Source organism: Anguilla rostrata, chromosome 7, assembly GCF_018555375.3.
Source record: "Anguilla rostrata isolate EN2019 chromosome 7, ASM1855537v3, whole genome shotgun sequence".
NCBI classification, from domain to species: domain Eukaryota; kingdom Metazoa; phylum Chordata; class Actinopteri; order Anguilliformes; family Anguillidae; genus Anguilla; species Anguilla rostrata.
In genome coordinates this window covers 49,700,483-49,712,083 of record NC_057939.1, presented here as the reverse complement: position 1 = coordinate 49,712,083, position 11,601 = coordinate 49,700,483, and the positions used below count along the sequence as shown (strand labels likewise).

General features: G+C 48.0%; 1 protein-coding gene across 1 annotated transcript in view; it reads left to right on the top strand.

Moving 5' to 3' along the window:
- The window catches only part of ecpas (Ecm29 proteasome adaptor and scaffold), a 27,964-nt gene extending 16,388 nt beyond the window's left edge, over nucleotides 1–11,576 (top strand). Inside the window, exons 24-49 of the mRNA XM_064344900.1 lie at nucleotides 44–167; nucleotides 390–535; nucleotides 1,005–1,059; nucleotides 1,463–1,577; nucleotides 1,903–1,971; nucleotides 2,410–2,527; nucleotides 2,984–3,151; nucleotides 3,427–3,506; nucleotides 3,761–3,866; nucleotides 4,130–4,177; nucleotides 4,485–4,603; nucleotides 4,916–5,066; nucleotides 5,298–5,363; nucleotides 5,479–5,568; nucleotides 5,993–6,059; nucleotides 6,304–6,395; nucleotides 6,489–6,555; nucleotides 6,722–6,913; nucleotides 7,126–7,337; nucleotides 7,584–7,627; nucleotides 8,017–8,209; nucleotides 8,664–8,808; nucleotides 9,160–9,265; nucleotides 9,527–9,615; nucleotides 9,732–9,803; nucleotides 10,498–11,576. Of these exons, the coding sequence (XP_064200970.1) occupies nucleotides 44–167; nucleotides 390–535; nucleotides 1,005–1,059; nucleotides 1,463–1,577; nucleotides 1,903–1,971; nucleotides 2,410–2,527; nucleotides 2,984–3,151; nucleotides 3,427–3,506; nucleotides 3,761–3,866; nucleotides 4,130–4,177; nucleotides 4,485–4,603; nucleotides 4,916–5,066; nucleotides 5,298–5,363; nucleotides 5,479–5,568; nucleotides 5,993–6,059; nucleotides 6,304–6,395; nucleotides 6,489–6,555; nucleotides 6,722–6,913; nucleotides 7,126–7,337; nucleotides 7,584–7,627; nucleotides 8,017–8,209; nucleotides 8,664–8,808; nucleotides 9,160–9,265; nucleotides 9,527–9,615; nucleotides 9,732–9,803; nucleotides 10,498–10,637 (2,874 nt within the window). The 3' untranslated portion in view covers nucleotides 10,638–11,576. The remainder of the gene's footprint in view (nucleotides 1–43; nucleotides 168–389; nucleotides 536–1,004; nucleotides 1,060–1,462; nucleotides 1,578–1,902; nucleotides 1,972–2,409; nucleotides 2,528–2,983; nucleotides 3,152–3,426; nucleotides 3,507–3,760; nucleotides 3,867–4,129; nucleotides 4,178–4,484; nucleotides 4,604–4,915; nucleotides 5,067–5,297; nucleotides 5,364–5,478; nucleotides 5,569–5,992; nucleotides 6,060–6,303; nucleotides 6,396–6,488; nucleotides 6,556–6,721; nucleotides 6,914–7,125; nucleotides 7,338–7,583; nucleotides 7,628–8,016; nucleotides 8,210–8,663; nucleotides 8,809–9,159; nucleotides 9,266–9,526; nucleotides 9,616–9,731; nucleotides 9,804–10,497) is intronic.
- The last annotated feature ends 25 nt before the right edge of the window (nucleotides 11,577–11,601 follow it).

Here is an 11,601-nt window from a genome sequence, read left to right as displayed (position 1 = left end):
AGTACTGATCTCGGGCTCTGTGGGGGTGGTCTCCCCCGTGCAGGCGAAGCAGGTGGAGCTGCAGTTCACTGTGGGCGAGGCCATCACTAGCGCCGCCATAGGGACCAGCTCGGGCGCGGCCCGGGACGTCTGGACGTGCACCGAGGAAGAGTTCACCCCTCCAACCAGTGAGTCCGGCCCTCCCTTACCCCCCTGGGGGGGGTCTCACCTCCCCCTGCCTCTCTGCACTGCAGTGCAGCTGTCAATCATGTACTGATTTTCCCAGAGCCCCTCTGGTTTAAACTGTAGGAAAAACTCAAGTTTAGATGGGCGTGGAACAGCCTGCTCTCATCATTACGAGTTCTCCTGTCCTTGCGTCCAATCAAAGCGCTGATCTCCGCCCCTCTCAGACGTGAGCAGCAACGACGTGGTTCCCTGGGTCCTGAACGCCATCCTGACCAAGCACATCGGCAGCCAGAACCCGCACGTCCGCCAGGCCGCCTGCATCTGGCTCCTCTCCCTGGTCAAGAAGCTCAGCCAGCACAAGGAGATCAAAGTGAGCGTCTGTGCGTTCCCGTGACGACGCTTACTGTGACTGCGTTCGCTGGAGACGAGCGTGCCGCTTCCATCAAAATGGCTGCTGGCTTCGTCTGCACTGCATTCTCTCTATAAGGACCGTGAAAGTTGAATATGCATTTGCCTTATTTTGTGTACCGTAATTACTGGCTAATGTTACTGTCTACCAGATAGTTAAAGAGTTTTATTTACTGAAGTAGACAACTAACATTCTCCTAACGTTGGCTCGGTTGATAGTTTGCCTTGGAGCCGTTTTCATTACTACATTGATGACGGTGCGCTTTCACGGTATATTGACCTGTTAGTGGAGCACTTAGTGGACATTCTAGTCAAGGAAGTGACGGCCCCTCAGGATTTACTTACTTCAGAACAGGCTTCTTTTTATTGTTGTATTTTTCATTTGTAGTATGAATATTTGAGGAACTGATCTTCTCCCCTGTGCCCCTCAGTCACATTTGAAAGAGGTCCAGTCAGCATTCATCTCCTCCCTGTCTGATCCAGACGGTGAGTATCTTGGTTCCGCTTGTACGGTCTTATTTGTGTGTGCGGTTGAAGTGGATTGCACTCTTAGTGGCAGCTTATACTGGAGGTTAAAAACCGAGGAGTGTAAATCAAAGTAAGTTCAATAGCTGCATTAATGAAATGTCTGGTCTCAATAGCTTATATATCTCACGTGGGTGAGCTTTCACATTCTAAGCTGCTCTGGAGAGAGTGCTAATTTAATGTGATATCTGAGTTGTTTGAGTAGGAGGAGGACTCTGCCTAGTCTTTGGCAAAAAGGCCATTGATTTCCCTCATGGTTAAAATAACCCCTCTCACACCTGCGTTACATGGCAATTGAAGACTCTGTTTTTGTTGAACTGTGTTTGAATTGATGGTTTAAACTCCCCTGCCCCTGTTTTGTCAGAGCTGAGCCAGGACGTGGCCTCCAAAGGCTTGGGCCTGGTGTACGAGCTGGGCACAGAACAGGACCAGCAGGAGCTGGTGTCCACCCTGGTGGACACGCTGATGACCGGAAAGAGGTGTGGCTCCCGACAGCCTTTTCCTTTCCTGGAGAATTTATACCAGTTATTATTCATTGGCCGGACTGTGGGGTACAGCCTGTAGGGCAGCCGGGTAGCAACTTGTATGCTAGCCCCACCCTCCCACGTAGACAGGAGTTCGAATCCCAGCCGTGGCACCTACTGTATTGTGATGGGCTCTATCTGAAACCCTCTCTGCTTTCCCTCTGTTCACATGAAGTAGAAAAACTGTCCGCTCTCCTTAAAAAAATAAATAAGAAAAATTATTATTATTGTGATCATTTATTGTAGTTGTGTGTGACATGTGCTGTCCTTTGACTCCTAGGGCTAAACACACCGTGTCTGAGGACACAGAGGTCTTTCAAGGAGGGTCACTGGGGAAAGCACCGGATGGGCAAGTACTGCATCTGCATTTCAGCACTGACTGCTAGCGCATGGACATCACCATTTCAGTACTGACTGTTAGCATATGGACATCAGATTGTACTATTTGCACACTTATCATGTGTAATGTTATCATTCGTAATATTTGTTTCATGGGAATTTGACATTTCGACCGGGAGTTTTGTGCATATCTATGTACTGTGTAATTTTAATATTATGTGTCGATTAAAATATTTTTTCACTCCCTCACCTGCCCACATCTAATTAATAATGTTTTATTTTGAAGGACTAACACTCCTTTTTTTTATTCATTCTATTTTATTACTTATTCATGTAATTTCTTTTGTGATTTCACCTTTTGCACAAAAAGCATTCTAGGCCTGAGCTGGTTTTTGTTTCCAGCCAGTGAATTGTAACGTGAGCTTGGGTTTCTCTTGATAATCTCCAGCCAAGGGCTGTCCACCTACAAGGAGCTCTGCTCTCTGGCCAGTGACCTCAACCAGCCGGACCTGGTGTACAAGTTCATGAACCTCGCGAACCACCACGCCATGTGGAACTCACGAAAGGTACTTCTGCACCCGCGCTGAGGGTCAGGGGTGTAAAACCCGAGTCCCAGAGGGCTGTGGTGTCAGCAGGGTTTTTTTGTGGTTTCCTTTCATTCGACAGGCAAGTTAGGCCTTGGAAACGAAAGTGCGTGAGCTCTTCAGCCCATGGGTGACTTAAATTACGCGTTCTGTGAAGCACCAAAACCTAGCAGAATGCTGGAGTTTGACCCGCCTGTTTCCCGAGTAACCGATAGTGTTTGATAAATTTACTGATTTATTTTGGAAGTCATCTGTAGATTGGGTGATGTGTTTAAACTGGCATGTGTAACTGAAGTATGGAAAAAACCGAAAGGCTACTCTGTGCTGTTCTGTGAGCTGTTTGCCTTCATGGCGTGATTTTCGGTACCCTGTGGGCATCTTCCTGACTCAGAGTGCGGGTTCGATTTTATACTGACCGTGTAACTGCTCTTCTTCCAGGGAGCCGCTTTTGGGTTCAACATGATCGCTGCCAAGGCCGGGGAACAGCTGGCCCCCTTCCTGGCCCAGCTCATACCCCGTCTCTATAGATACCAGTTTGACCCCAATCTGGGGATCCGGCAAGCCATGACCAGCATCTGGGACGCCCTCGTCACCGACAAGACCATGGTAGGGCTTCTACACTTCTAAACAGGAAGTGATGTCATTGACACATTAATGATACATGATTTTGTGGTCCGTGTATAGTAGCTTGGGTTTTACCACTAACTTAAAACATTGTGTTCCTGTGTGATACTAGCTAATGCTTTGTGTGGCTCCAGTCACAAATGATTAATGTGAACTTTGAACTCTTCACTGAATCTTTGAAGTTCAGAAGAGAATCATTTCCAGCCTTTGGCCATTGTCTTGAGAATCATCACATTAATTTTTTCTTCCATTTGCAGATTGACAAATATCTAAAGGAGATTCTCCAGGATGTTTTAACCAACCTAACCAATAATTTGTGGAGAGTTCGAGAATCCAGGTGCGCCTTCTTCTATTTACGCAACTTGCCATAAAATGAATATTATGTTTTTCGCAATCTTTATGATGCACTCCTGTGACCAATGACCCGTATTTTGAGTTGTGAAGGTTTTTGCCTTTATTTTTAACTGTTGAGGCTGTTGAAAGAGAAAAATGTGATATGTCGGTGTTAAAAATGGTGGTTGACTGTGGCACTCGGTAAAACTCCTGTATAACATTTTATAGCCTGTTTGAACACCACTGTTGTCCTTGTAGTTGCTTGGCCCTCAACGATTTGATTCGCGGACGGCAGCTGGATGACATCATCGACCGGCTTGCAGAGATGTGGGAGACCTTGTTCCGCGTCCGAGACGATATCAAGGTAGCGTCCTGCTTTACAGAGAAACGACAGAGAAAAAAAAATAAACAACAGAATGCGACCTTTTACACAAGCCATCGATTTGTCCATTTTTATTGCTTTAAGGACATTTTTTATCCCCCATCCTCCATTTGGAGTCCAGCCTTGACGGGCTCAATGCATTTGTGTTAAGATTAAATATTTTATTGAGAATAATAATTCTTTCTTTTATCCCTTCTCTCTGTTTTGCTCCCTCTCCCTCTTCCTCCCTTTCTCCGTTTCTGCAGGAGTCGGTGCGGAAGGCAGCTGATATGGCCCTGAAGACCCTTAGCAAAGTAAGTTCCCTGTACCTGTAACCTTTGACCTTTAACCTCGAGACCTTCACTGTGTCTGCCCATTTCTGCAGCATTACAGTCCTTCGTATTTAATCTGATACAGCCCTGAACTTCCCGTTTCCTGTTGATCCTTCCAAACTTCCTGTTGCTGTATTCTGAGCTTCAGCCTGTGTGTGACATTGAGACGTGTCAGTCCTGGCATCTGATTGGCCAGGGCGAGTGTAGTGGCCTGATTGGGCAGCTCCCGTAGCGGGGTGAGGGTGATGTTCAGGGCGGTGTGTGAGCGCTGTCGCTGTCCCCGCTACAGGTGTGCGTCCGGATGTGCGAATCGTCTGGTGCGTCGGCGCAAAGGACTGTGGGAGTTCTGCTGCCCACCCTGCTGGATAAAGGGATCGTCAGCACTGTGGTGGAGGTGCGCACCCTCAGGTAAGTTTGTTTCACCTGCAGGGGTTAACCTGTGACCTGGCCTTCTAATGACCTGTCCATCATGCACCACTCCACTGCTGAGACAAGGTTTTTCTTGTTTTTTTTAAATTGGCCCTAAACAAGACTTTTCCTGGTGTCTAAAGAGTTAAAGTATAAGATGCTCCTTACAGCCTCTTATGGTTTAGTAGATAAAGCTCCCTTTCCATCTCATGATTTTGCGAAGATGCAAGCGAGATTTAACGCGGGGTAAAACAAAATGGCCGTGTAGGCTCTGAAGTGTCCGGCGTGTGAGCGTCTCTGTGTGTCCCTCAGCATCCAGACGCTGGTGAAGATCAGCAAGAGCGCGGGGAGCCGGCTCAAGCCCCACACGCCCCGCCTCATCCCCGCCCTCCTGGAGTCCCTCAGCGTGCTGGAGCCCCAGGTCCTCAACTACCTGAGCCTGCGGGCCAGCGAGCAGGAGAAGGTCAGAGCCCGTCGCCCCCCGTGCCCCGTTGCCCCACCCCTGTCGCCCCACGCTGTTGCCCCACCCCGGGCACCCCGCCCCTGTCACCCCCATGCCTGTCGCCCCGACCCCATCTCCCATCTACGCCTACTGCACCCTTATTTCTGAGCGTGTGCGAGTGTTTCTGATGGCTGTAAACTTGCCGCACCTTTCGTCCTTGTGACATTTTTTCATTCCGATCCCTCGCTGCAGACGGCCATGGATACGGCGAGGCTCAGCGCGGCCAAGTCTTCTCCGATGATGGAGACGATCAACACGGTAAGCCGAGCTTTCGCGCGCCCGTCCGCACCCCTCTTTTCTGGTGATGAACCGATGGGTTGCCGTCAGTGGTGTTTAATTTTTACGTGCTGAGTGTCCCTCTGTGTTACTGCAGTGTCTGCAGCACATGGACCTGTCTGTCCTTGGGGAGCTGGTGCCCAAGCTGTGTGACCTTTTGAAGAGTGGCCTGGGCCTAGGAACAAAGGTGAGCCCCCTGTCCCACCCACAGTAGGGCCTGGTAATGCCTTCCCCAAAGGTGAGCCCCCTGTCCCACGCACAATAGGGCCTGGTAATGCCTTCCCCAAAGGTGAGCCCCCTGTCCCAGTTAGCACGCATCAACTTTCAGGAGATAATGCACTGTGGAGTCCTGTACGCGAGGAGAGCCCGTCCATTTTCATATTTAATGCACTGATAGGAAATGTATATATTTTACATATCCTCCATTTATACAGCTGAAGTACTGAAGTAATTGAGCTTAAGCAGCTGGCTCACTGGTATGACGGCAGTTGGGGAATCGAACCCACCACCTCAGTGTCGCAAGTCCGACTCCCTGACCAGTCTGCCACACGGCCGCCCCTTCATCCTTAAGAGAGATGCTCTCTAAACTGTGAACCCTGCTGCTGTTCCAGGGAGGCTGTGCCAGTGTCATTGTGTCGCTGACCGTCCAGTGTCCTCAGGATTTGGCTCCTTATTCAGGTAAGCGTCAGTATTACCTTGCTTAGGTACCGGTGTGAGTGCTTAACCAGACATGCCAGTGAGCTCGTACTATGTACAGGAGCTGAATGTGGCCTGCTCCGTGTACCTGGTTTAATGCGATAATGCATGGGTAATCTGGTACCTGGTTTAATGCGATAATGCATGGGTAATCTGGTACCTGGTTTAATGCGATAATGCATGGGTAATCTGGTACCTGGTCTAATGCGTTAATGCATCTCCGCAGGCAAGCTGATGAGCGCGCTGCTGAACGGGATACATGACCGCAGCGCCGTGGTGCAGAAGTCCTTCGCCTTCGCTCTCGGGCACCTCGTCCGGGTACGTATGACATCACGCCACACCACAGACAGGACGTTACAAACACCTGCTTGGGTTCAAACATTTAAACTGGGTTTCAATTTCCTCTGACAGACTGCTAAAGACAGCAGCGTGGAAAAACTACTGCAGAAGCTCAATACTTGGTACCTGGAAAAAGAAGGTGAGATTTTACCAGAATTTACTATAAATGAAGTGCCCATGTGTGCTTATAAAATATTAAATTTTAATACCCTGTAATAACAATGGTGTCTAATAAGGGTTAGTAACTTAGTACTAAGAAGCAGTGGCTTTTCCTTAACGTTCCTTCTTGCTTTTGATTGGTTCAGAGCCCATCTACAAGTCGTCCTGTGCCTTGACGGTGCACGCCATTGGCCACTACAGCCCGGACGTGCTGAAGAACCACGCGGGACTGGCGCTGCCCCTGGCCTTCCTGGGCATGCACGAGGTCCCGGACGAGGACAAGGGGGAGAACTCCGACTCCAGCCTGTGGGCCGAGGTGTGGCAGGAGAACGTGCCCGGTACGTGCCCGACGTGGGCCTGCCCTGGCAGCTATCACCCAGGGAAACATTGGTTGGTGAGGGGGTAGGGTTAGGAGACAAAGCTGGCTTCCAGAAGCAGCTGTAAAATGGCATCTCCAAAATGAGTGTTATTTTCACAGTGGATTTCTGTTATCTAAACCCCAAAAATGTTCCTGTGCTCATTTTGCCCCCTCTCTCTCCCCCACCCTCAGGAAGCTTTGGCGGGATCAGGCTGTACATGACGGAGCTGATAGCCATTACCCAGAAGGCCTTGCAGTCCCAGTCGTGGAAGATGAAAGCTCAGGGCGCGGCGGCCATGGCGTCCATCGCCAAGGAGCAGACGGGCTCGCTGGTGGCCCCCCACCTGGGCATGGTGCTGGGGGCGCTGCTGCAGGGCCTGGCTGGCAGGACGTGGACGGGGAAGGTGCGTGGAAATGGCCCGTTCTGGCCCGTTTGTGACCTCTTCCCTTACTAGTCATCATGTTTATTTTTTTGGTGTATTGGGGCTGTTCAATATGCATCTGTGAGCTAACTTCAGACCTGGGTCAAATGCATATTTGAAATTCCTTTATTCTTTAAATGGCTGGATAATTAGGGGGTGTCGAGGGTATGAAGTAGAATATATTTTGTATACATCTGCTGTTGACGACTGTCCTTTGTTGTTACTCAGGAGGAGTTGCTGAAGGCTATTGGGTCAGTGGTCTCAAAGTGCAGGTAAGAATTAAAACTGAGCAAATTCTCTCATCTGCATGTCAGGAAAGCTTTTATTCTTTTGTCTTTATTTATTATTATTTTATTTTACTCCCCAAACATCCTCCAGTTTAGTTGTCTCAAACTCCCTCCTACTCGACCTAAGCTAATGTGTGGTGAGTCTTGGCACGAAGTGGCTGCCATGCGTCACACAGGTTGGACCTACTGATTGGTTGTGGTGAACCTCTCTCCTTCAGTGTGAAATGCATGGAGACCATGAGATAAGAAGTGCCGAATGCAACGATACATCATTATTAAACCGGTGGCTACAGAGTGACATCACAGAACCAGTAGCAGCAGTGTGTGCAGATTCTGATTGGCTGAAAGCGTGTCTCTGTGCCTCTGTTCCTCAGCGGGGAACTGCAGAAGTCCGCTCCGGGCCAGCCCACCATCCCCGAGGTCATCGAGCTGGTGCTCAAGGAGTGCCGCAAGGAGATCCTGGGCTACAAGATGGCCGCCCTGCGGTGCGCGGCAGACGTTCTGGAGTCGACTCGAGAGGACCGCTTCCAGGAGCTGGTGGACATCTTGATTCCTTTAATTAAAAAGGTAGTTGGATTTATTGGCGTGCGGGCGAAAGACTTGGGCCTCAAGTGCGTCTGTGAATAATCCGGCTGTATACATGGACAGCTACATTCCCCATTCTTCACTATAAAATGGAAGTGTACCCCTTTAAATATTGTATCTCATCGACCAGTGATATGCCCGTGGAGAGTCACAGGGTCTGCTGTTTTTTTTTACCTTTTAAACTAGTTCAGACCCAAGACATTAGATGAGGCGAATTAAGGGATAATTAACTGCTTAAACTTATCACTTAAATTGCTGAGTAACAGGATCTGCACTCCCTGTGGCTGTCCCAGGGAAGCACTGAATACCGCCATTCTGGAAGATGGAGTAACGGTAATGGGCTAGGCGGTAATGAGCAGCGCGAGCGGAAAGCTGCGCTAGCATCGTTAGCATGGCTAACGCGAGGACCGGTGTGTGTGTGTGTGTGCGATTGCAGTATTCCCCCACCAGCGCCCTTTCCCAGAAGAACCAGGAGGACGAGGACGAGCCCGAGGAGAAGGAGAAGGAGCTGCAGACGGAGGCCCTGCTGTGTGCCTTTGAGACTCTGGGCAAGGCCTGGCCAAAAAGCCCCTCCACACAGGGTAAGAGACCCCACACCCCCGCTGTGCAAGACCCCACACCACTCTGCTATTTAAGACCCCACACCCCCCTGCTGGGCAAGACTCTATCCCCAGCAGCGAGCTAGCCTTTTTTTCGGGGCACGGCTATTTATTTGGGCTGTGTGGTATATAGTTATACAGTTTATGATACGAGCATTTCATTACAGCAAATTTAATAGCTGGTAGAACAGTGTAAAATGTATTGTTTTGCAGTGCCCTATTTTGCAGAGCATCTGAGTGTAGATATGGGTCCGTTGGTTTTTTTTTTTCCTCTTGCCAAACGTGCCTCTCCTGCTCCCTGATTGGCTGTTTGTTTCCACGGCGGCGCTGCAGGGCAGTACCAGGTGGAGCTGTGCCAGCTGATGTGTGAGAGGCTGAAGCTCAGCACGTGGAGGGTGCAGCTGGGCGTGCTCAAGGCCATGAAGATGTATTTCCAAGGGTAAAACCCCACTAGAGTTAACACTGCATTCCCCAGCGTGTATGAATGCTGTCAGTTTACTTTCATAATACACACACACATACACACGCACACATGCGCGCACACACACACACAGTCACTGAGCATTATAATGGTACCTTCATCAAAATGTATATAGAAATTCTGTGATATCCATGCATTTTTGTCCACTTTGGGTAATCATTGTGAATTTCATGGCCCTTCTGTTTTGTTTATTTTTTTATTATGCTTTCCATCTTTCAGGTTGTTACTTTTGGAGAAGGACCATCAAGATTCCACCGCGCTGTTGGAAATCTTGTCGGAAACCTGCACTGCAATCACGTTTCCCTTAGGTACGCCCCGACTGACTGGGAAAGACGGGGTCCCCCGCCCGTGTTTGTGCAAGGCCGTGTGGCTGTTGTTTTTATTTAATATCGCTGAAACTTTTTTCCCGTTTCTTTTTCTCCAGAAAACAAAAGTTATTCCTCTGTGAGGATTGAAGCTTTGTCCATTGTGGAACTACTTCTGAAGAAAGCAGAAGGTGGGGGTTTTGTCTTAACCATCAGATTCTGTGTCACTATGACCAACGGTTTCTGGGTGAAAAAGCTATTGCTTAATCCAGGGCCTCTCAGAGTACCATTGTGTTTGCTGCTTTCCGTTACAGGCAATCTCTTGATCTGATGAGTTTGCTGAAAATGTGTTTTTTAAGCTTTTTATTCCTTCTTCCATAGACCTGTTAGCTTGACATCAGTTTGGCTCAAACTAAATGGTTGCTCTGGCTAATTAAAATTCCTGGGGTGTGAGAATAGGACATTTATTTTTCATAGCATGTGCAGCTACTTCTGACATAATATTCAATTAAATTTTGTTTGTGGGAAGAAAAAACACTTTCATAATATATCTGAAGAGAGTAAATCACCCCTCAATGGACATTAAGTGTCAAATTAAGAACAGTTAATGGCTTGTTACAGTTCAGGACTTACAGTTATGGTTGGAATGAAAACCAGCACACAGTGGGTTGTGCCAGGACAGAGTTTGAGCCCCCCTGACCTACTGTGGTCATCTAAATTTACCCGGAGAAGACAGCGACATATTGACCCGTTGCTTTTCCCACCAGCTCGTTTTAAATTATTAATGGTTGTGCTTCCTGTCATTGGTCATAAACGCCATCTCGCGAACTGGGGTGTGAGACGGGCTGGGAGCGCTGACGGCCGGTTTGTCTTCCCCCTTTTCAGAGAACGGGAAATGGGACAACATGTCAGAGAAGAGCAGAGACCAGCTCCTGCGCTCCCTCGCAACCATGGAGACGGACAGCCGGCCGGAGCTGAAGGAGAAGTCTCTGGAGCTCCGAAAACAGATCCAGAGCCGCTCCTGAACTCTGACCCCCACCCCACCCGCCCACCCAAAATAGTAGCGCCATCCGCCCACCCCACGTGCAGAAGTCCCCAGCAAGTGGGCCCAGTTCCCCCCCACAGCGCGGCTCATTAATATCTGTTCTGTGCCCAACAAAAAAAAAAAAAAAAACCACAAAAAAAAAGTTTTCAGGTTTCTCTGTTTAAAACAAAAAAAATGCAGGTTTTATTCATATTTGTTGTACTGATGTATTTAAAAAAGAAAAAAAAACTGAAAAAAACAGGATTCAGTGTAAAGGGTGCAGCATTCAACACTGTTTAAAAAATATATATTAGCAATGAACTAATAAATGGGATCATGTTCAGAACATTGAGAATCATTTCTAATGTTAATGACTACATTCAGGTGTGGTGTTGGCTGTCTGAGGAATAAGGTTAAATTTAGTATTTAGCCTTGAAAACAGCCATGGCCACTTCAGTAAATGTCACTCGATGAGTCCGCAATGCTCCATTATTTACATAACTGGGTGTATTTTGTGTACTTTGGGCTCGACACTTATTAACTAACCACACCTACCAATGGTCGTGAACCAATCAAAACATGAAATGGTGAATTCAATTGCCATATTTAACTACTATTGCACTATGATAATTCTAAACACTGTATTTCTTTTGCCCAGGTTGGGCATAGAATTCTGCTGCTGCAGTGGTCCAATAACTGCGGGGTTACATTTCCATAAATGGTAAAAACCAGAAGTTCAGAAAAGAGATTTGTTCAGGAAAAAAAAAAAGTTTAGTGCAATGTTTCTGCTCATCCTGCATGTTTTTTCAAGGTGTGTGTGCGTGTGATTGAAGTACAAAAATAGTTAATACCAAAGTTGGTACGTAGGAGAGGCATGCACCCTTGAATTTCCTCTTCTGAATTTGTCCTTAACAAATAAAATTGCTTTGTGAGCCTTAAAGGTCCTTGCCTCGGTTATTAAAAAA